Source organism: Eutrigla gurnardus (genome assembly GCF_963514095.1).
Source record: "Eutrigla gurnardus genome assembly, chromosome: 5".
Classification (NCBI taxonomy): Eukaryota; Metazoa; Chordata; class Actinopteri; order Perciformes; family Triglidae; genus Eutrigla; species Eutrigla gurnardus.
The window spans coordinates 16,599,294-16,624,943 of record NC_139919.1 but is presented as its reverse complement, the minus strand read 5'-3'; the positions used below and the strand labels follow the sequence as shown (position 1 = coordinate 16,624,943).

General features: G+C 41.4%; 1 protein-coding gene across 4 annotated transcripts in view; it reads left to right on the top strand.

Annotated features, from left to right (window-relative positions):
• The window catches only part of LOC311013850 (ecto-NOX disulfide-thiol exchanger 2-like), a 160,740-nt gene that overhangs the window by 69,942 nt on the left and 65,148 nt on the right, over positions 1-25,650 (top strand). For all 4 annotated transcript variants that reach the window (XM_084010108.1, XM_084010107.1, XM_084010106.1 and 1 more), the window contains exon 3: positions 22,999-23,130. In XM_084010108.1, coding sequence (XP_083866234.1) covers positions 22,999-23,130 — 132 coding nt within the window. The remainder of the gene's footprint in view (positions 1-22,998; positions 23,131-25,650) is intronic.

The following is a 25,650-nucleotide window of genomic DNA, read 5'->3' as shown; positions in this document are numbered from 1 at the left end:
CCTGCGTTGTTAACGGTTGCTAATGCAACACACTTAGATAATCACAGCTCACGTGGACAGTCATATTAAAGGCCTCGGAATGCTTTTTATTTGGAAAGTGTCTGTCATATTACGGTATATTTAGACCCTTGGAATGGGCAATCTGTTCTACTATGTTTCAGATTTGGATCTATAAATCTGAAGATATTTCTCTGCCTAAAACCGCTCTTAATTTGTATAGTAAGACTAAAATCTGCAAGGAGGAGTTTTGTTTTCCTTCACAGTAACCGTCTCTGTCAGTATTATCTGTCATGCTGTAATCTCTTTTGTTACACAAAAAGAAACTTAGCACCGGGGCTTACTTTGTGAAATCTCATTGGTAGCAGGAGGCGACCAGATAATGACTTAATTGGTCTTGTGAAAGAGCTACAATTTCTTTTATTGGTAAATGGATTGTGGAGGAGCCATTAGGTGGGAGACAGATCCATTACATGGCAACAGCCTCTGCCGTCCACAGTGCTTTACTGATGGAGGTGTCTGTAAAATGCATGGGTCTATCTTTTACATGCTTTATGTGACCGGGGAAGGATGCATTACCATGACGACTCATTGGGACCCCACCCCATCACCTATCAACGCATGGGAGTAACTGGTGTGCAAGCTCCTCGACGGGGATCCAGTGGACTCTAATGTTGTAGTGAATCAATATCTTTGTCAGGACCCCATCTCTCTTATCTGTTTTTGTCTTTTCCCTGCAAACTACTGGGTGCTGAATCCACCTCTGCGGTGAATGTATCAAATAGACATTCTAAGTCTGTAGCATTGCCATGTTTTCTTGTAAAGTTTCACCGTGAAACATGATGAACACCAAAGACAAAGTAACTTCTCCCAAGGTCTTGCATTCGACATCAATCAGCATTGTTCACTTTAAGTTTGACATTAAAAGATGGGGAATTCTCCAGCTGACTTCACTTCTCCGAGGTGCCTCGCCATTCTCAACTGACAACTGATAAAAGATGATTGATATTGCTCTCACCTTTGATGAAGCAATACCACACCAACTTGATTGAGGCTTTTCAGAAAGGAATTTTCTGACTTCGACTACGAAGAGTCTAACTTTGTTGATACCCCCGAGTCTCTGAGAAGGTTTCAGTGGTGGGTGGGTTCATGTTTTGTACTCACAGTTAAAGAATGATGCAAGGGTCAGGATTGAACCATGTGACCCCAAAATCTTTAGCCATTCAGGAATATAGCCCTTATCATATTATACATTAGGAGCCCATTGAAGGGTAGAAGTAATGAGTTCACTCTTCTAGCGGTATAGGTGGTATATTTCTTTATTGTCTTAAACCTTGTTCCTCTGTCTGTTGGACAGTGTTTCTACTCTCATAGCCGCCCTGCTGATGAAAGGTTAGAGCTACAAGAAACACACGAGTGAATTGCTGCACAAAAACGACGGTCTATGCAGGCGTTTCATTGACCTATCTGAGCTTTTGTTTTCTGGCCTGCCTTGATGTCAGCTCAGTCTGTTCTTTGAGTTCGTCTGCAGGAGAACTAAGAGCCAGAAGGTCTCCCTCTCAACAGTCCGAGTCTTGCAGGAGTATATCAGCGGCCGCTGAACCATCAATGTGCATGCACCGTCTCAACAGGTTTCTTACCTTAGAAGGAAACGTGTCTGGCCGTTTTGCATCAGGGTAGCTTTTACAGCATCTGCATGTGTATTTCTCGTTGGCCGATACTGTGTTGTCATCCGCGTTCACTTTATTTTTACGCTCATTCTTTGTTGCCATACGTCACTCGGCAAACACCGCAGGCAAGATGCCCTAATTCCAAGCATATGTGCAAAGAAAGAAGTGATGGAACGCAGACAATTAGTGTGGTGACATTCACTCATAAAAGCCCTTTATGGGTTTGTGTTGCAGTAACGAGGATTGAGAGTCAACAACTGCAGATGTGAGAGAGAACTCCAAGCAATTCTGTGGACCCTTTTTGACTATTAAGTGGAGTGATTGTATTAGTTTTTCTGCATGAGATGCTTTAAAGTTCCATTTATATAATTGGTTGAATACATACTGTAGGTATTTAACAGTAAAACATCAGTTTTGGTCAGCGACTATAATTATTTGCATCTACTGTACGTTCAAAAACCTGTAGTAACCTTATTATTGCTTTGCATTAGTTTTACTTTTAGTCTGATTGGCTTTATTTTGGCGTGAAAGAACTATTAATGTTTGTCCATGTTTCACCCAGTGCACTGCAAATGGCATTTACTGTACCTCATCTGTAAATGGTGGAGCTGGTGTTCCGGTATGGGTGTGTATGACTTAAGTAGCATGCTTCCTGTTGATTTCAGTTGATCATCTAAGAGACATTTGTGTTAACTGATCCCCTACATTAATATTGGGTTTAAAAAACGGATGCACTCCCGACATGTGGACTGACTGACCTGGATCTAAACATCCTGAAACTGGAGCTGAAAGTAGGCACTAAAAAGTTGCAGCCATTGCTTCACTTCAAATCTAATGCACTGTAGTATCGAGTGAACCCAACAAAGAAAATTGCCACTCTCCTAATATATTCTGACTGCACTGTACTTTCCGTGATGTAGGCCATTTTCCAAGCCACAGTATTTTGCATTGACAGATTATTTTTTGACGCAACCATTAGTTTTAATTCCACGTCCAAATAAAAAGGCTTCAAACTCAGTTATGTATATTAATCACAGACAAAGTTACATTAGAGGGAGTTGGAAATGCAGCTGAAAACATTATGCAGTATTATTACTGTATTAAACTGTATTGTATTTTATCTGGGTTTTTTTGCCCACACATCCATCCTCACATTTCATAGAAGGACAAGCCAGTCACAGCTGGCTGCTTACAATTAAACGATTATGTAAGGTCTTAGTCTCTCTGTACAAATCTTTAACAGAAACGATCATTTTTGTCTTGATAATTGATTTTACTTTCACTCAATCACATTCAACCATAGTGATTCGGGTCAGGTTCAATGTTTGCAGAAGAAGAAGCCATCCAAATTGCATGCCCATTTGCCGTCTTCAGACTCTAAGATGTATCTAGTATTTGCTTTAAAATAACTAGTAATAAAATTAAATGCAAATAAAGGGGGCATTGGCCCTATTTCATGCATTTTGCACAGATGTGATGCTACTCACAAAATCTGTCCTTCACCTTAAAGTTAACAGATGTCTGGATAGATATTTTTATTTTAAGAAGATGTATCCATAAATGCATTTGCTCAGTTTTCCTTAGCAAACTCGTATCTGGCTTGCACATAGTGCAGAGACATATGTGCAAATATGCAAAAAAGGATTAAACATTTTTTCTTGTAAAACACCTTCTATTTTCCGTTGAACTTAATACCTCCTATGTTGTACATTAAAGTGCCTACTGGGCTTTCCCTTCTACATCTGTCTCTTGAGTTTTGTTTTTGGGTACATATTGTCCATTTACAGATTTCAATATCAATGACTTGTCTGTTAATATTGGTTTCCGCTGAAAAATGTTTTTGTTTTCACCATAGTCGTTAAAGGGTGTTTTCTCAAAATTAGGTTTCCGTACTCTGTGGAGGTGAAATATACACTTATACATAGCCGCAGTCCCTTCTCTAATGTTGTCTTATGTGTCCAGAATGAAACAATCGGGCGTTTTGTTATATGGTAAATGTTATGAATGGATTCCTAATTTGCATAAAACATAAAATCTCAAAATCATGTAATACATTTTTTCTTTGGTATGATGTCACTAATCAACTGCAGAATTTTCATTGTGATAGCTGTATATTTAAAATGTTCCCCTATTCTACTAGTGTGTTGCCCTTTAACCTAGAAAATATATATGTTCCACTCCATCTATGGCTTAAGACTTTTAGTATATGATTTAGTATATGAACCGTTTCTGTTGCAAATTTTTAGCTCTTGTTGGGCTAGAATGACTGGCCTAGCCAAGCTTTTAACAAGAATGAAACATCGATCACGTACTACGCCAGAGTGATTTTACAATTTTACTGCTGATATACAACATGTTTGTCATCAAATGAGAGTCTGGACCCAAAGATGCTCAAAACAGCTTTGGAGTGAAAAGAGCAACACTGTTTATTTCACAAAACAGAAACCAGTGAAGAAGAGAGGGTTAGGGTGGAATGAGTCTGGGCACCGTGCTGGGCAATGGAGACAAAAAAGACAATATAAAGGTCAAAATGAGTCCAGACAAAAGGGGTGCAATAAGCCAAAAAACCTACAAAAAGCTCAACACTATAGGACGCTAGGAATCACAAAGAGCAAAACAACACAAGGGCCGTACGGCCAGGAGTCACCTCTGTATTTAAATTAACTGTCCACAGTCCTCTGGGAGAAGCCTCGGCTCTTCAGGACTAAAGGAAAGCTAAAGGGGATCTTTGGTAGCAGGGTCCCATACGTAGCAGGTACGGAGTCTGGAGGGTAGCTTGAGGGTTGCCAGTTCTCCTCCTGGGCACTGCAGTGGTGCCCTTTAGCAATGCACTTTACCTCTAATTGCTTGCGCTACTGCTCCAACCCATTATTCTGAGTTCTCTCCACATTCGATGCAGGTAAATGTGTAAATCAAGAAAACAATAACGACAGAATAAAAATGTAATTTCCCCAACATGACAAATAAAGCACAGTATTATTATCATTATCTTCCATTACACCTATTTGCAATGTCTTTAGAAAAATAAAACTGCTTAAAGTAAATATTTCTTGCTCATTTTAGTGATTAAGTCAGCTCGTAAAGCTGGATGGTTTATTAAAGGTAATTTGGAGGAGTGAAGAAAGAGAGAATAAATGATGCCCTGCCCTTGCATGGCCATTTGTTCTGGAGTGAACTATTAACAGTCATTCGTCTTAATGACAACTGGGAGTTGGTATGTAGTGATAGAGTAGTCTCACTGATAGAGAGATGGATGCAGAGAAGAGCTTTAAAGTTAAAGCGCCCCTGATCTTGTGGCACATTTGTCTTTCTCTGCAGCAGTGTGGCTGAAGTTTTGTGTAAAACAAGAAATAGTCAGCTTCAAGTTTACAGTCAGAGACATCTTTTATCCATCGATGTACCTGCATGCATGTTTATCTGCTCCTCTTAGAGACTCCCCGCTATTTCTGCTCAAGGAGCCATAATTGTCACTTTAAAAGCACTGGCCTTTGGAGAGAGAGAAAGAGACAGAGAGAGAGAGAGAAATATACCATACCATGGCCACATTTCAGCAAGTTCTCCCCAGACACCCACTTACGAGGAGAGGACCTTTATGATGCATGTGGAGTCTCTTGATTAATTTAGACCATTGTGTGCCACATCAGAGTTCACACATATTTTTTCTTTTTTTTAAGATTTTCTGAGGCATAGACGCCTTTATCAGCAGTGGATAGATCAGAAACATAGGAGAGAGAGGGGGTGTAACATGCAGTAAAGGACCTCCGGCCAGGATTCCAACCGGGGTCGGCTGCGTATGTACTCGTACATGTCATGCGCTCTAACCACTCCGCCACCTGCGTGCCAAGTTAACACATATTTTGAGGTGAGGTGTAACATTAGAGCAGTGATCCTCACTATTTTGTCCAGTAGAGCCACAAGACAAAGTCCACAGGAGAGCCACCTCGACTACAATATACTAAAAGCCATTTCCAACTAAGCATATCCATCCATCCATCCATCCATTGTCTACCGCTTATCCTGTATTCAGGGTCGCGGGGGGGCTGGAGCTGATCCCAGCTAACTTAGCATATCTACTTACTTATTTGTCATCCCACTTAACATACACTATATGTAATTAGTAGGGCTGTAACGATACACGTATCGAAGCTGAAATCGCGACACTCAGATCCACGAACCTGTCTCGCGCCACGAGAAGGCAGAATCGCGACACAACTTCCGGTCCAGATCAGCACTATGAGCTGTAAGTAACACCACATTAACACCGCAGCGGTCGTTCGCTAATTCTCCGCCGTTGTTCGTTCACACGGAGCGAAGCACCGCTGGAGTAAAGACGAACCGCTGTGTAATTCACAGAAAGCAGCGCAAAGAGACGTCCCGGTACACGTCATGACGTGTGTGCGTTTTCAAGGGGTTTCCATGGAGTCTCCCTGTCATTCAAAACCCGACGGAGGCTAAAGTTCACTGAAGTCTCGGTCCGGAGGGCTGACCTTCGCAGAGATTTATTTTCATCATAAACACTCGGTGAGTTAGTTTTTTTTTGTTTATCGGGCAGAAATGTGAGGAGGAGTCGGTAGGACGGGCGGGAGGAAGGACGCTTCTCCACGTACAGCTGCGGTATTTGTTTCCCCGTTGCCAAAGACAGTTACAGTTACTACGTTTACCTTAGTTTGGTTCTGCAACGTTGCTTTGTGGGACATTTCTCTGTAGTAAGTTGAGTGAGGGACCTGTGCAGTTAACAGACCATCAGATAGACACGCCCTCCATGCCACATCTGCATTTTACATAAATCAAATGTTTAATTTAAAAAAATAAATAATATCGAAATTTGTATCGAACCGTGGGTCAAAAATCGTGATACAAACCGAATCGTGAGTTTGGTGTATCGTTACAGCCCTAGTAATTAGGGCCCTATGTAATCTGGTTTAATTTTTTCCAGATTCCAATTTATTTTTTCCCAAATTCCGTGTTTTCCGTTTCAATGTTTCCAAATCCAGTGTTTTACAATTTTAGAGCAATTTTTCCCATCAAATGGCATCTATTGTGGTTGATGAATCAAAATTAATTAATTTATTCATTTACTGAAGAAACAGTCTAGGAGATCTGATTCTAATTCCTTGTCATTCAGAGATCATACACACATTTACATACAACGTTTCTGATGTGAGATTCTGCTTGTAGCTGCTCATCACGCGGATTCTTATGGGTCGACTCATTCTTATGTTGAATAACTCAGAGAAAGGTTATGATAAACGTCTTCGACATGGCTATCGATCACTATGTGTATGTGTTTGTGTGTCAGCCCCCCCCCAACAGATAGAGAAGAGACGCTGGATGTGCCCGTTAAAACACAGTAGAGATTCTCGACAACGTGGCTCTAGATTTCGACAAATTCCATGAAATTCTGCGTTTTACAATTTTCATTGTCAAATTCCACAATTCCGTCTGCGTTTTCGGCGTCGTGGCCCTACTATTAGTTTACCTCATGCGAGCCACAAATTGAGCCTTGGCAAGCAGCGCAATGAGGAACACTGACTTAGAGGAAGAGTATCCCAGTTGACTTGCTTCCGGTAAATAGTCCTCCACTGGGCAGAACATACATTTGTTATTTATGTCTTCGCCTCCTTCTGCAAATCATCATGAATCCATTGACAGAGGTAGTAATGAGATAATGTTTCTTATATATAGAGAACTCCCACAACTCTTTTGGATCCTTTTTTGCATTCAAGTCTAAGAAGATACATCACTGGAGCTTTGAAAAGTTTGGGAACCCCCCCACCTTGAATTCTTATCTCTTAACTATGACGTTAAATGACGAAAGCACTTGAATATAAGTGAGACTCATAATCAAGGAAAACATTTTTCAATGTAAAATTATGAATGTATTACAAATGTGTGTGTGTGTGTGGGGGGGGGGGGGGGGGGACTATTCCTACCTGGTCTACCTTTATGTTATGTCTCCTGTGAAACCCAGAATCAACATCTTATTCAGTCTTTTTGTCCATTTTATTTTTCCCTCTGAATGATTTTATGTATGAGTGACAAGACGGAGGCAGAGCATATTGTCTGTTTTGGTTGCTGGGGGGATTCTTTTGAGTGACAACCCTCGATGGCAGATTTTTCTGACAGCCATTATTCTTTTGACTTTATCTTTATTGTGCCCGTTAAAAGTTAGTTTTGTCCCTTTCAGGCTTCTGTTTTTTTCCGCTTAAGGGGCTTTTCTTTGTCTGCTCGGATTCAGTTTGTCTTCATGACTGTTGAGCGGGAGGGCTGAATGTCATTGAATGCATCGTCCAACACATCGTCCTATCCTGACTCACTGTCTAATAAATGGGCCGGATGAATCACATCAGGGAACCTTTAAGCTGCTATCTCTAATTAACTTATAACTTTGAAAAGAACAAGATACTTTACTTGGCACAATTTGAGATGTGGAGCACATAAATTAATAGTAAATGTACATGATTTAATGTAATCAATCTCAAATATGATCCATACTTCCTGCTGTCATTCCAATTCTGCATATTTTGCCCAGATTATGAAAACACAACAGGAACTTTTTCCAATTACTTTTTCTCAGTGAGGCCTGTCTAGCTATTGTAATTACCTCTGTGCCGATCATTGTTCATCCAATATCATCTCATATTGAGCGCTGCCTTATTTAATGGGTAAAGTAAAACCAATTTGTATGATTCTCTTGCAGGATAAGATGAGTATTTGATGTAGCCTACCATATGGGTCGAGTCTGTTCTTGAGAAATGAGTTGAAGGGGTCTTTTATTGACTATAAATAAATCAATTTCCGCCTGTCCATCATTTTTATATGAAGAAAATGAAAGGAAAACAAAAGGAGAAGTCCACCTGAGTGGTTCAAGTCAAGTCAAACAAGCTAAATAAGGTATACTGTGTGTGTGTGTGTGTGTGTGTGTGTGTGTGTGTGTGTGTGTGTGTGTGTGTGTCTGCCCACGAAGGATTGATGATTATTGAGACAATACGCACCAGATAGTTTTCAAAAATGTTTCGTTTACATGAATTTGCATATATACGCCGTCGAGTGCTGTAATAACCTATAGGCGGCAGTGTAACGAGAAGGGTAAAGCCATGCAGGCCAATCAGAATCCTCAGAATCAACACAAAAAATGACACAAGTGAGTTCATGTTCCTTTCAAAAGTGTAAGCATGGGTGCAGTCGAATAGTCAAAAAATAAGGTCCTAACTCCTATTCCTAACTCCTATTCCTTGACCTCTGGGGAAAACGTCACGGGGTTAAGGAAAGGCGATAGGAGAACTCAAAAGGATTTAGGGAAAGATGACCGCGGTGCTCAGAGAATCCGACCGGACTTTCACTAAGCTACGTCATTATAACGCGGCCGCTGATGATTGACAGCTGATGATCGGCACCGGCGATTGACGTGCGTCTGCGCTGGAGAAACTACAATAATGGACTACAAAAAACGCTTCGTCCACTTCTCCCCATGTTGGTTTTATAAACAGCTGGTTCACTGACCGGCTTCAGGTCCAGCAGCTCCTCCTTCCTGTTTGACCGGTTGCTTTATTTACGTTTCATTTGTGGTTTTAGTTTAGTTTTTGTCAAGTTTGTAACATGATTGAAATAAATAAAAAATACCATTCAATTATTATCACTGTCCACACATATTTATCATCACTATTCCAATTACTACATGTCTGCATGAAAGTAACTGTTAAATATGCAAATGCACATATCGTTTGTTTTCATGAACGGCCGAGGTGTGCGGCACTTTAAATGTTGCTCTCGCAAAGAATTGTGGGTCGGCGTAATCTCCTTTCCTTTCATATAGGAAGGTCCGTTGCATCCTATGCTAAAGGAGCTCTGAAAGGAAGCATTGGTGCAACCTTTGCATTTAGAGATACTGAACGGCTCTTATCATGGCGGCCACTTGTTTACTTCCGGGTCACTTCTTCAGTTAGGAACCTTCCTAAGCAAAAAAGACTATTCGACTGCACCCCAAGTATTTTTTGTTGCATACTGTGACGTTTGGGAACCTAAAACTCTGTTTCACCCAATACACACACAAACATGAAACGCCATTTTCACAAATCTCGAGTTTGGCCGGAGTTTTAAGAAATTATCGTTTTCTGTGATAAAACCTCAGTTTTCTTGTAAATGAAAGGCCTTATTCCTAGGTGTAAACTAAGGTTTATCTAAGGTGTACTATGTTCAGGTGCTGTGTCATCTGTTTTGCATGTTTGTCTCAAATGTGTTTGTTGCTCGGAGAAACGCACGCTCACACATTCCTGCACACATGCAATCACTCCCGGAGGCCAAAAGCGCCACCATGGCTAGTCAGCAGGAGCAGCTCATAATCCCAGTTGGTCTAAGGGGAGCTGGAGGACTGGCGGGGAAATGAGCCTTGAGCAGGAGCAGGACGTTAACCACTGGGTGGAACTCTTCCTGTTCCTGCTGCTGGGTGTCATGCTTCTGTCAGGATGGATGTTGACCAGCTGAGGGACCTCATCCACTTAATTACCACGCACCTCTGTGACCCGATAATCACGTACACGCTTGTGAATACGCCACTGTGAGCAGACATCCACTTGACTGCTCTTCCTGCACCAGGCGGGCGATAATCAGAGAATTTAAAGGTTTTACTGGTCAGCTGTGATTCGGGCAATGAAGGAACCTCTGGGAGGGCAGAGAAAATACTAAGTTGATGAGCAGGTGTGCATAATAAATTGGACAGAGTTATCGGTGCATGAAATAATCTATATTACAAGCACTCCATCTGCAATTAAATTGCACTCTGTTCAACCCGTGTCTTAATTGTTAAGAAGGCTAAGCACCTTTCTTAACACCCTCACCTTCGTTGCCTCCTTTGTGATTCAAATAGATTTCGTTTGTGTAGTCATGAGGAGGTTCACGCAGCTTTTCACCTGCATTCAGATGCTTTCAAATAAAGAAGGAGCACCGAGCTCCAGGGTCTGTCCACTCAGCTTAAAGAACGGCTGAAATGAAAATAAACAATCGTCTCCTCTTTTCTCATTTTGTAAATTAGTATTGATAACTCACACTGCACTCAGGGGGCCATTTTTCTGTCACCAACAGTTGGCCATAGTTGAGCCATCCGTTGCTATAGCGACCCTGGCTGAAACCGTTTTGTTGCAGTTTAACTGACAGTGTTGCATTATCTCTCCAGATGGCCTTTTGGAAGTACTATCTGCAGGCTGTCTTTATTGCAGAGGTTCCCAAACTTGCTGGTCTCAGGTCCCCCCACCGCCGTGTCAGATAACCTTCACAATTACAAAGTGAAACGGGTGAATTCACGTTCCTCTTCGTCGATTCCCAATGTAAGTTCCAAATGTATAAGGCCATTCATTACATGAAAGTGGATGTTGTTCATCTTTTCATTAAATCGATCCTCAGTATTTAGGTTTGTGTGGTCAGCAATCGCACCACTAGAGTATGGAGTGAAACTGAATATGTATCCATTACTCTTTGATAATTATTTAAACTTTTTATCTATTAGGCCAACTACTCCAACCACTAATCATTTTGATTGTTTTTTTCTATTGCTTTAATTATTTAATTCAAAGCTGGAAAGTTTGCCACAACGAGCAGCTCAGTGATGTTGTGATTCCTTCATCTCGCCCTAATCGATGGTGTTTGAGGGAGGAGAGAATGTCGGCTGTTTGTTCTCTCCTCCCACATTTTCTTTGTCAACCTAGAAACCCAAAGAAGTGGCGTTCAGTCGCAAGTCTACTTGTCTAATCTCTCTCCTGTTGCCCCAGACGTGCATCCTAACAGCCTAACAAATTATCGATGTAGCATGTTATCCCCCTCACCGTTGTAGTACTGTCCACATGCAGTCTTGTGTATTTCAGAGCCGGTTGTGTTGTTGTATATTGTTGTGTTGTCAGAGCCAAGACCGCCTCAAGCTGGGACACAGACATCCTGGAAAACAAATTTCTGGCAGTGAAAATATGGAAAATGAAACGTCAAATAACCTGCAGATAGTCCCAAAACACAGCTGCTTACAGGTTCCTGAATTACTCAGAAGTATTCTTACAAAGTCTGTTTGTTTAAAAAACGACACTTGGGTCTGCGGAATATTCACAACTTAAGGCGGTCGTAGGTTGAGTCTCTGTACTTTTTATATTTGTTTTGCAGAATTCCTGAAGGTATGTTCCTGTACTTGGCTGAGCGGTATAACTAACCGAATAATGAATATAGCAGCATCACCTGTTCTCCAGTGTATTTTGCCTGAAGTCTTGTTTTGGCTGATCCACGGCGGTGAGGAAGTAAAGTGATAAACCCAAGTCATCCTCCTATGTTTGTGTTCTCACGAAGAGTGTGTGTTGATTCTGCTGGAAGATTAGTGGTGCAAAGTGAGTCACAGTTTCTGTTGAACCTATATATGTCCTATAGATGTCTGTCTGTCTATCTATCTATCTATCTATCTATCTATCTATCTATCTATCTATCTATCTATCTATCTATCTATCTATCTATCTATCTATCTATCTATCTATCTATCTATCTATATATATATATATATATATATATATATATATATGTGTGTGTGTGTATATTCTGAGAGATCCACTCTGGTATGTCTGTCTCCTTGTGAGTACTGGCTTGCTTCGGATGATTAAGATAACACTCACTGGTGTACAGGCTCAATGCCCATTTTGATCAACAGGAAGCTGATAAGGAGCCGCTCACTGTCAGAATGCATGTAATGTGGCAGCTCTGCAGGTGGTTTGGATCAGCACACCAATCAGTATTTCCCTGCGTTTGATTATTCATCAGTAAACATTCTGCCTCTGCGTTAACGTTTGCCGCCGCCTCCGCTAATGGATGCTTTTATTAAGGCTTATTAGATTAATTGTAGGGGATGAAGACACATTTGCTCGCATTATACACTTCAAGGGTAGAAGCCGAAAGGATCAATCAATCGTGTCCATCTCAAACCTCATTATGAGCTGGAGGAGATTTATATCGATGTAAGAGAATTCTCTCCCCGTCTCCATTATGGCTCTCTCTCTCTCTCTCTCTCTCTCTCACACACACACACACACACACACACACATATATATATATATATATATATATATATACACACACACACACACATATATACACTCAACAAAAATATAAACGCAACACTTTTGTTTTTGCTCCCATTTTTCATGAGATGGACTTAAAGATCTAAAATTCATTCCAGATACACAATATTACCATTTCTCTCAAACATTGTTCACAAATCTGTCTAAATGTGTGATAGTGAGCACTTCTGCTTTGCTGAGATAATCCATCCCACCTCACAGGTGTGCCACATCAAGATGCTGATCTGACATCATGATTAGTGCACAGGTGTACCTTATACTGCCCACAATAAAAGGCCACTCTGAAATGTGCAGTTTTGTCTCACAGCAAAATGCCACAGATGCCACAAGCATTGAGGGAGCGTGCAATTGGCATGCTGACAGCAGGAATGTCAACCAGATCTGTTGCTCGTGCATTGAATGTTCATTTCTCCACCATAAGCCGTCTCCAAAGGCGTTTCAGAGAATATGGCAGTACATCCAACCGGCCTCACAACCGCAGACCACGTGTAACCACACCAGCCCAGGACCTCCACATCCAGCAGGTTCACCTCCAAGATCGTCTGAGACCAGCCACTCAGACAGCTGCTGAAACAATTGGTTTGCATAACCAAACAATTTCTGCACAAACTGTCAGAAACCGTCTCAGGGAAGCTCAACTGCATGCTCTTCGTCCTCATCGGGGTCTTGACCTGACTCCAGCTCGTCGCCGTAACAGACTTGAGTGGGCAAATGCTCACATTCGATGGCGTCTGGCACGTTGGAGAGGTGTTCTCTTCACGGATGAATCTCGGTTTACATTGTTCAGGGCAGATGGCAGACAGCGTGTGTGGCGTCGTGTGGGTGAGCGCTTTGCTGATGTCAATGTTGTGGATCGAGTGGCCCATGGTGGTGGTGGGGTTATGGTATGGGCAGGCATCTGTTATGGACGAAGAACACAGGTGCATTTTATTGATGGCATTTTGAATGCACAGAGATACCGTGATGAGATCCTGAGGCCCATTGTTGTGCCATACATCCATGAACATCACCTCATGTTTCAGCAAGATAATGCACGGCCCCATGTTGCAAGGATCTGTACACAATTCTTGGAAGCTGAAAATGTCCCAGTTCTTGCATGGCCAGCATACTCACCGGACATGTCACCCATTGAGCATGTTTGGGATGTGCTTGACCGGCGTATACGACAGCGTGTACCAGTTCCCACTAATATCCAGCAACTTCGCACAGCCATTGAAGAGGAGTGGACCAACATTCCACAGGCCACAATTGACAATCTGATAAACTCTATGCGAAGAAGATGTGTTGCACTGCATGAGGCAAATGGTGGTCACACCAGATACTGACTGGTCCCCAGACCCCCAATAAAGCAAAAAAATGCACATTTCAGGGTGGCCTTTTATTGTGGACAGTCTAAGGCACACCTGTGCACTAATCATGATGTCAGATCAGCATCTTGATGTGGCACACCTGTGAGGTGGGATGGATTATCTCAGCAAAGCAGAAGTGCTCATTATCACACATTTAGACTGATTTGTGAACAATGTTTGAGAGAAATGGTAATATTGTGTATCTGGAATGAATTTTAGATCTTTAAGTCCATCTCATGAAAAATGGGAGCAAAAACAAAAGTGTTGCGTTTATATCTTTGTTGAGTGTATATACAGTATATATACACACACACACACACACACACACACACACACAAATATCCAGGCTAAATATGCCATCTCTGCCTCTTCATGCCAATGAAAAGAGTCCTGCTTCAGTGTTTGCTGACTGCTCCTAACAACAAGCAAGGTCATTTATATTCCACTCATCTGAAAATGGCCTATACAAATGCAGCACAAAAGGCTATGCCCATCCTAGTTTATTGCAATACACTCAAAAAATAAATAAATAATAATAATACTTTCACCTCCTATGTTGCCTTGAAACTAAGTTGTGTATTTTTGTTTGTACAGAAATATGTCAGTGGTCAACATAGAGCCAGATGTCGCACACAGATGCAACTTTTTAAAATGTTTGAAATAATTAATGTAAGCAGTTTTTGAGCAGAAGCATTTTGATTGTCTAATGCATCACAGCTGTTGTACGTGTTGTACTAGCAGATACAATCCCAGTTGCATAAGTCTGGTGTGAGTTTTCATCCCTGAGATAGCTTCCATGAAAGTCAGTGTCTCTGTGCTCTTTGGATTCTTCTGTTGCTGGTGTTTCTCTCATGTTTATGAAGGTATTACACAACACTGCTCTAATTATTCGACCCCCACTGATCAAAGAGGCTGTAAGTAACAGATCAAAGTAATGGAAACTGGGTTCGTATGCACCTTTAATTTAGGAAAGGTGTATTAAATCTGTGAGTTTTGTGCAGATGTAGATTCGCTTGCCTGGTTGTGCTGATGTTTTCTGTAGATGAGGAGGATGTTTTGAGACAGACAGACACTCAAACTCTCTCTCTCTCTCTCTCTCACACACACACACACACACACACACACACACACACACACACACACACACACTCCAAGTAAGGTCAAAAAGCCATCCACTACTGCGGTTTTGCATACAATTAATACACTAAATACACAATTGTCTATATAAATTCAAAGAGATAGCCAAGACAGATATTATTATGTTGTTCTTGATTATTCCTCTGACTTAAGTTCCCACCATTCTTTCTCATCTCAGGCTTCCCTCTTGGCTGGGAGATTTACAGCCAATAGGCCTTAAAATGGCTCCATTTCCCATCAGTCCCACCCCCTGAGGGAGCGTTTAGTGGAGCTAAAGGCCAATCAGGAGAGTCCAGGAGTTCAGTAAAGCTTTGGTCTGAAATCAATCCTCAGAGTTCACGAGCTCATGACTCTGGGGCTCAGGGGGAATCAACTTCCCATCGACACATTTAAACCAGAAGGATCCCTTCTGATGGACCAAAGTCATATCAATTATTTAAAAAAAAATGGTTAATTACAAAACGTAGAAAATATTGTGGACACCTTGTTAAAAGCCATAATCCTGCATTCATTCGGCGTATTAGCCCTCCTAGACCCGGCCGACATACTGTCTTTAAGAGACTGTAGGAGGCTCAGTCTTAAGCTCGAGTGAAGCTACTACAGAACCAACTATCTCATGCTAGCTTGTCAGGAAGGAGGCTGAATAACGCTCCAAAGTAAGGCTACATGTTGGTTAAGGAAAACCTGGCATGAAGATTTCCAAAGGGGTTTTTGACCTCTCACCTCAAGATATGAAGGAAAATGGGTATGTTGGGTAACAAAATGTATGAGTACCCGCTTATGTTTTGAAGGGAAGTTTCATGCAGTTTAAAAATGTAAATGTATTTAAAATTTTGACAATTGTATGAATTGGGTATGATTGCAAAATGTGATGATGTGACTCTTGCAGATCCATTGAGCCCAATTGTATTCATGTGTGATGACGTTGGACCCCTTAGAAGCCATTTCACATACGACCATTTTTTTAAACTTGACGTCACTGTAGCCTCATAGCCTCCTGATACTATTCCCAGGTTTATTGACAATCGGGGGATTTCTGAGCAGTTTTCATAACACAAGTCCACACAATTGAATTGCAAAAAAATGCAATCCATGCAGAAATCTCCAAGTGTCAAAAGTTTTAGATACCAAATCAAACCCTGAATGTGTGTTTATCCAGGTCTTGGGATGGAGTTTTTTTTTTTTTTTTTCCATAAATTCCAGAGTGATACAAATTGTTACGTTTAATAATTTAATAAATGGTATTAACCAAAATAAAATGTTGCAACAACATAAGAGACAGAGCAGAGCATTTGCTTCTGTCAAAACATTCTAAGCCCTTAAGTACTTAATTTATCTTAATTCATTCATTGATTTTTATTTATGATTTATGACTAGGATGACTTGACACACATTACTGAGCTGCATCTCAAATGAATCTTCATGTTCCCAGCTTTCAGATAGACAACTTCTTCTGGCATGGAGTATTTACCTGCTATTTCCCCCTAAGATCCCTTGTACTCGCCTAAAAAACAACGATAAAACTATATTGCCAAAAGTATTCACTCACCCATCCAAATAATTGAAATCAGGTGTTCCAATCACTTCCATGGCCACTGTGATAGGATGCCACCCATGAAACAAGTCCAGTCGTGAAATTTCCTCACTCCTAAATATTCCACAGTCAACTGTCGTTGGGACTATAACAAAGTGGAAGCATTTGGGAACGACAGCAACTCAACTACGAAGTGGTCGGCCACGTAAAATGATGGAGCGGGGTCAGCGGATGCTGAGGCGTATAGTGCGCAGAGGTCGCCAACTGCAGACTTCATGTGGCCTTCAGATTAGCTCAAGAACAGCATAGAGAGCTTCATGGAATGGGTTTCCATGGCGAGCAGCTGCATCCAAGCCATACATCAGCAAGTGCAATGCAAAGCGTCGGATGCAGTGGTGTAAATCACGCCGCCACTGGACTCTAGAGCAGCGGAGATGCGTTCTCTGCAGGGACGAATCATGCTTCTCCATCTGGCAAACTGATGGACGAGTCTGGGTTTGGTGGTTGCCAGGACAACGGTACTTGTCTGACTGCATTGGGCCACGTGTAAAGTTTGGTGGAGGGGGATTATGGTGTGGGGTTGTTTTTCAGGAGCTGGGTTTGGCCCCTTAGTTCCAGTGAAAGGAACTCTGAATGCTTCAGAATACCAAGAGATGTTGGACAATTCCATGATCCCAACTTTGTGGAACAGTTTGGGGATGACCCCTTCCTGTTCCAACATGACTGTGCACCAGTGACCAAAGCAAGGCACATAAAGACATGGATGAGAGTCTGGTGTGGATGAACTTAACTGATCTGCACAGAGTCCTGACCTCAACCTGATAGAACACCTTTGGGATGAATTAGAGAGGAGACTGAGAGCCAGGCCTTCCCATCCAACATCAGTGTGTGACCTCACAAATACACTTCTGGAAGAATGGTCAAAAATTCCCATAAACACACTCCTAAACCTTGTGGAAAGCCGTCCAGAAGAGTTGAAGCTGTTTTAGCTGTAAAGGGTGGGCCGACGTCATATTAAACCCTATGGATTAAGAATGGGATGTCACTTAAGTCCATATGCGAGTCAAGGCAGGTGAGCGAATACTTTTGGCAATATAGTGTGTGTGGTGTGCCAATTAGAAGAAGCAAACCGATGAAAGAATGTTTTATAACAGTTGAATTTAAGCCGGGAAAAAAATGAGTTCAAACACTCGGCTGTGGGCAGGCAGACATAAGATAAAATGGGAATATTGTATCAGAAGGTTCCTACCTGTTGCTTAAACTGTATGTGAAATAATTCATGCACCCTCGGCTGGCTGCTGGCTACCATATTGCAAAGAAAATGTCAGTGGATTGAAATCAATTGGCTGTGGGGTTCAGACCAAATTGACAGAAAGTACTGTACAGCAGACGGTACACTTTAAAATAGATATTAAATTACATGATCACAGGCAGTAGAGAAATCAAATGCAATATACTGCAGGAAATTCCTTTACCACCTCAGGCAAACCACAAATTGACTTATTAGACCCCAGAAACCAGCATAGATTTCTCAGTGAAGTGATTCACTCATTTTATAAGCAAAACTATATTTTTGGTATAATGTTGATAGCAGATAAAGGACTGCTGACCTGGCTCACAAGATCAGCAAATACAAGCATGTGGACTCAGCTCATGAGTTGACATTTTACCATATTTGACACAGCAGGAAATGTGATTCAAAGAAAACGACAGGCACCGAAGAATCCCACTCTGCCTAATTCAATTTGCAATATGATTTGGCACTACAGTCACAGGGGCAGCACTTCATCCAGCATTAGATATGTGACTTTATGCTTTAAACTGTCCTCAAAGGGACAAACTACTACCAAACGGTTTTTAGGTGCTCTTTGGCAAGAGCAGTAGCAAAGTTATAGGGACAAAACGCCTATATAAATAGTTAGGGATGTTTGTTAAAAAGTTGTCAGGGTAGAAATTGAGACTGAATGAACAGCAGAGCCAGAGATATCATCTTTTTTATTCCAAACATTTGTCTTCCTTGTCAAAACCCAGTGCCTACATTATCCACAATGCACCACAACTGCCAAGCATTGGATCAGAGATTAAGGTGTGTTACCTTTGTGCTGCTAGCCTCCAGCAAAGTTGGGCTGCAGAGATCTGCTTGCTTGAATAATGAACATCATTTGCTTCCAGCTGATAATTAGCCCAGCTTAGCATAACACAGTAGGACCTGAGGAACTCTAACTCTTACCAATTAACACTTAATATCATGTTTGTTTAATCTTTGTCTTTTAAATTGTATTTTTCCTTTGGATGGAAAAAGCCTATCGGTTTCCCCCTGTTTTTATGCCAAGCTAATCATCTGTTGATTCTAGCTTCATCTTTTATTACACAAACACGAGTGGTATCAATTTGAACTCAAGACAGCAAATAAAAATATTTCCCATAATCTCAAGCTTTAACTCATTTAACCTTAAATGATGTATTGATGCTTATGCTCAGACATAATTATAAAATAATTAACGAAACCAGTGGCAACCTGCCACCACTCAGATCAGATTGGAATTATCTCAGATGTTTCTCATGAATGCATTTTGACTCATTATCAGCAGCTATCAGACGCTCCCTTAACCTTGACCCTGTTATTTCAATCTCCTCTCAAATCTCCGGCTTAAAAGTAAGGGGCTTTCAGCTGTGACTCTGTTAATGAGACACTCGTCTTCATAGACTGAAGGTGGCTCTTCGGGTGAATTGGTTTTGCACATTACTGCCGCCGTCTATTGTTTCTGACGGATGATGCGAGTATGATGAAATCAAAAGCAAATATCTGACGGATCAAATAACATCAAAAACCCTTTAAGAGATGACTGGGCTGCTTTAATATTCAATTCGTTGCAGGGTTGTAAAGTTTAGATGCCTGTTTGTTGCACTTTGTGCAATTTTTCCTGCTTTGTTCTTTCCATAGAGTGCTGCTCTTCTCCATCAATAGTCTCATAAAAACACAGTTATTGAGTTGTGATTAATATAGGTAACAAATTTAATCCACTCTCACAGGAAATATATCAAGAGGTGAAAAAGTATGGACCTTTCTTCATGTGATAATGGATGGTCTCATATGGAAGTGGGGACTGAAACTTCCAGAAAAGGCTTGTAAACGGACTTGAATGACTTCATTCTTTTTGTGATTTCTGATACAAAGCAAGAGTGCGTTGTCATCTTGCTAACACATCGTTCATGACTGAAGATGGATTCTGTTGCTGGCAGCATTTGTTGACATTTGTTGACATCGGTGGTATGTGCATGTGGCTAGTCTCGCTGACAAATTGTAGAAACCTTGTGGAGATTGATTCATCATTTCCATCTGATAGGCAACCGATGCTTTTCCTTGCTTTGTATTCCAAAGTATCAGCCCCCACAAACACGCCACACTACGCTCTGACTCACTCTGAGCTGGCATGCAATCTGGTTTGTTGAAAAGACGTAAGAAAGTGGAGAGTGGGCAGATCGCAGAGAGATGATGACAACATCACAGGATGAGAAATATTGTAGTAGTTAGGAAACTATTTCTGGGCATATGCCCAACTGGGCCAATCTCTGACATTTTTCTAGTCCGAATCAGCATTTTACCGCCAGCATTTAGTTTTCGTATAGACCCGTATCGCTGCTTGTGTTGTAAGCTTGCATTAAATGGTCATGGACATGTTGTTAACCTTCCAACACTCCTCTCTTCCAACTGTATTATCTCTTGTCCAAGAGTACTACCAGCTAATACGGTAAATGTAAATGTGTGTGTGTGTGTGTGTGTGTGTGTGTGTGTGTGTGTGTGTGTGTTCCAACCTTATTAGCAGGACAACTACGCAAACAGTTGAAAGCAGTTAACGGGTCTGTGAAGCTACTGTCGGGAACAATAACATTGCAACGCCACAACAACAGCCTTGCCATGGCAACATACACACAACGTCTAATGAGTGGGTCTGAGCAGGGATGTTAGTGGAAATTAAAATAATTTTAATTAGCAGAATGAAAGGCAATGTAAAGCATATACAAGCACGTTGGTGCTGATGGTTTCCCCCTTTTATCAAAGCCTATTTACAAAATGCACAGCTAATGCAGCCTTCATTATAAAGAGATAAATGGAGAAGTATGGTTGAAATTTGTCATAATTACCTTAATATCCCATTTACAGTCATGCAGTATGTTTTTAAAGAAGCCGCACAAGAAGCTGTTCTGTCAGATAAATGGTGAAATTTCTTATCTGAGTGTGTTGGTTTAAACACCTGAAAACATGAAAAGGCAAGGGACACTCACTGTGGATACAAGCAGACCAAGCATTGGGAAACACTTTTTTTGGAGTGTAAAATCCCAGTGCTGTTTGGTGCTGGTTTGTATTTCCACCATTAAACTAAGTATCAGGATAGAGGAGGACAGGTTTGTGGCTCAGCCAACAGCCGCCGCCACTCGGTAGTTTACAGGTCTGCCAGCGAGAGCTCAACCAGCAAGAGTTGTAAGAGTACTCAAAGCTTTGAAATGAACCCAGATCAGGAAAATGAGCCTCCGGTGGATGTGCAGTGTTTTTTTAAATCTATCTTTGGGGATCTGAATATGTTTGCTTTTCTATGCAAGACTTAGGACTTGGCAGAAAACCATGAGCCTGAGGTATTGTCTGGCAGCTGATGTGCATTTGTCCTGGAAGCTTGGAGAATGTATCTATGCCACTGAAATGTTGTCTGCATTTGCACTTTGGGCAGTGACAAATGCATACCGCCTCATGCCGTTGTGTTTTGTATGTCAAGTTGAATCTTGGTCAGGTCTTGTAGTTACCAAAGTGCACTACCGTACAGATTCAAATAAAGAGTGAAAAAAGTCCTTGAGTGTAAGCCACTTACTTTACTCAAAGTGATGTTTAGGAGTGAACTTCAACAAAAGCTCTCGCAGCACATAGTGTGTTGAATATGATCAGAGCAGGGATAGCTGATTTAGCTGAGTTCATTTGTGCAAAATCTTTGATATCTCCAGCAACAATTTATATGAGAAGTTACAAACAATCTGATATAGTACAATATATAAATAGGGATGAGCTAATAGAAAACTGGTTAAAAAAAAATATTTTAAACGGAAAAGCCAACTAGATATTGTCGTACTACATTGACATGTGCAGACGATGATCCAATGCCACTTGTATTTGTGTTGTTGGCACAGTCATTCTAAAACATCTCACATCAAACAAAATAAATAGCTGGAACTTTCTTAGAGTGTTGAACAGCTTGTATACGTAAGTTCATGAGTGAAAGTAAAAGTAAAGGGTTTTTTGCAGATATATATTCAACTTACACTATGTCCAAAATGTTATTTTTAGCAGTCATAGCTCTGTTTTTTTATTATTCACAGTATCCTTTGTTGAGTTTTTTCTGAACAAGACTCAATGCGGGCGAGTGTCTGTGCACTTGTCTTTGTGTCTGTATGTGTGTGTGTGACAGCATTGTCAGTCGGAGCAGCTGCAACCTTTTGAGCCGAGGTCATAAGTGACTGAGACAGGAAGTAGCAAGAGGCCAGGCTGTTGAACCTCGGTAGTTGAACAAACAGCTTCATGAAGAGGAATATAAATGAAAGAGTTTTTAAAAGTCAAACTGATGGCAGGGTCACATCGGCCTCACCTCTCCCCTCTCCTGTGACAGAATAGGCCCTTTTCACAGCAGCCATTTTGACACATCAGACTGTTCAAATTAATTATGGTCCCATTTTATTTAGTGTCGCAGCCATTCCAGATTCTTTCATAATAGAAAGCCGAAGGTCTGACGCCTTAAATGTATAATAATTCTGATTTTACCAGAGCTTCTCATTTAAATCGCGGGTCAACAATCTTTTTGATACGAGGTACCATTTTTAAATGCTCTCGTTAAGGCAATGTGCATTGCCATTTTTTTTATTTATTGTTCTCCTATAATTAGCACCTTATCATCATTATATATAAGGGCACTATACAAGAAGGCTGCCATCCTTAAGAAAGTATTCACATCTGAGTAGAAATCAATAACCAACCCTCCAACAATCTTCTTCACTCCAGTGCACACTTATTGCTCGTTTGTGATGTTTAAGCCACTGCGTGCCTCAGGGTGCCTACCCCCGTTTTAAACCAATTAAATTGGATCTTTTTGCAGTACAAGAATACTCTGAAAGGGAATTTCAAGTCTAACTCGCTCATTCCTTTTTGTGTGCATCCCTCTCTCCAGATGCGAACTGTAACATGACCATGGCTCCTAACTCCATGATGATGCCCACGTCCGACCCCAGCGCCTGGGCTACAGCCATGAGCAGCATGGGGATGCGTCCGATAAGCATGACTGGACAGCAGCTCATACCAGGTACCACAGAAAACATGCTACATACTGCTTCAGAGGCCACAAAAGAATATGATTTGAATTTCTATTCCCCAGCTCATTAAACTTGTTAAGTTTATGTTAACTTTGGTTAGAAGATATACTGTAGGTAAGATATAGCTGCCTACATGTTCTTAGAGGAGGGGGAGCCAGCCGCCTGAAGGTTATAGAACCTTTTTGGGTCGTTGCCTTGAATCCACAGACTGGCTGGGAAACAAAGTGTGTGGGAGAACAGATGAGTAACAGTGCTCCCTCCTCCTCTGCCGCCCTCAAAGTGCCCTTGAGCAAGCGCTGAAGAAGTTGCACTCATCACACTGGGCAGCTCTTGATGCATCAACGCTTGAAAGTCTGGAGCTCCCCCTCCTCTGCATCTACTCCCCCAGGCAGTTATAATTAAGGATGTGCTCTTAGCTCATTTTATTGCTTAACAAATGCCAGACGTGTTCAGAGGATGACAACGTGTTTGTTTTTATGTGTGTGTGTTGGGCCCGTTGGTAAGCCATCCTTGTCTGACTGTACGCAGCCCAGCTGAAGCTCAGGATGTTGACAGTGTATGTGGTTACTCCTTGAAGGAGTTCCCTCACTGTTCCACTCATCACCAAAGAGCTAGTAATCCTCCTCCAGCCTCCATGGGCTGGACTAGGTTCATACATACACATGCACATTTTAGTAGAGGTGAAATATTTATGCATTTTTGGAAAAGTATTTGATTTTCTTGCCAGAGTGTAAAGGTATTGTTGGGGTAATAAATAAAAATAAAATAAAATAAATAATGAGTCAAATTAAAGAAATTAGAAACCAGATATCAAACAGTTATCAAGAAGATTTAGAGAAAAATACAAATGCATAAGACAGTGTTATTAAGAATAAGGTCCTAAAGCTACACAATTAAGAAAAATAATATCACAAGATGTTGTACTCCCAATCGAATCAAAACAAAAAAGGTGAATATAAGATTAGATTTTAAGCTAATTAGACTTGACCTCACTCTGAGTTATCAACAAATAAAAGTCTACCCTCACAGACCACTGAAGAAGAATAGGGGATTGTTTCGAATAAATTAAAAAAGAATAAGGAACCGACTGCCTACTTGCTGAATGGTATAACGATATTGAGAGAAGATCTGAGTCCAGAGCTCTTAAAATCTTTTAATTGGACACTTGACACTTCGTTCCACGAGGGAGTCTACTCCTCCCTCACGGAATGAAGCCTTCATCACTATTATCCCAAATGAGGGAAAGAATAAATTGTTATGTAGCTCTTACAGGCCAATTTCAATTCTAAATTGAATGGTCTCAAAAAGCAATCAATTTTTTAGAGGGTTTTTTGGAGGGTCAACCCTCTGTCCCACTTACATGCATAAAACTTCATAAAACTATGATAGTGTAACCAAGCAAATAAAAAGATAAGACTCACTGTTCAACAGTCATATTGAGTTTCAGTGCTATAATTGAGACTTAAAATAATGTTTTTTACCCAGGCTGCCGTATTTATGTCCTTACCAGTTCAAGTCCAAAGCAGCCAATTTCACAAATGGGGCAAAAAAAGTCTTGACTAATTTGGAAGGGGAAGAAACATTAACTGCAGAAGCAGCAGCAAAAACAAAAACAAAAAAGTATTGCAAGATAGACAAAATGGAATATGCATTTATTTAAATAGGGGTGTGGCTTGTGGCGTTCATCGACGTCCTTGTAGCTTAAAATCCTGACATTCTTGCACATAATCCCCTGTTAAACAGCAAATGCCTATGTCTTTTATACACTTTGATTTTTGGGATAAACAAAGGAACAATAACAGGTTGCTGATTTAGTTCCCTTTGGACAGAGCCAGGCTAGCTGTTTCCAGTCTTCATGCTAAGCTAAGCTAACCTGCTGCTGACTGGATTTGTATTATCGATCCTCTCATCTAATATGTTGGTTTTACGTGACGTCACAGTGCTGCATCGCGAACGCGCTAAATCCAGATGGATGGCATGAAGGGAAGTCTGCCCATAGAACTGCCGTGTGAAAAAGTCAAGATGCCCATGTTTTGTGTAGTTTACGGCTGCTCGAACCTTTCTCTCGTGAAAAGGAAACGTTTTGTTGTCGTCCAAAGGTTGTCGTCCACAAAGGTGAGAATTATAAAAAGCTCACAGAATAACGCCGTAAAAAGTGGATTTTAAACCTACGTCTGCGGGTCTGAGAGTCGCTTTGCCATCAATCGGGAACGCTCGCGTTCTCCGCCGCTGGGGCAGTCGCAGGCACCAGTTGTCTTCGTCCACCTAAGTTCAGACTTCGGGATGTGGTGCGTGGGCCTGTCTCAGGCTCACCTGCCTCTCCATTCGGCGCGCTCCCCCCTCCTTCCCCGACCCTCGGGCCGGCGATGGGTGCCCATCGGGCCCGCATGAGTCGGGCGCGGCTGCCGATGGACTACCCGTCTCCGTGCTGACCGCATTACGCGTACACAAGTCCGACGGTGCCGCTCTAGCGGGGGAAACGAGGGCAGCGGTCGGGGTTCGGCGGGTCG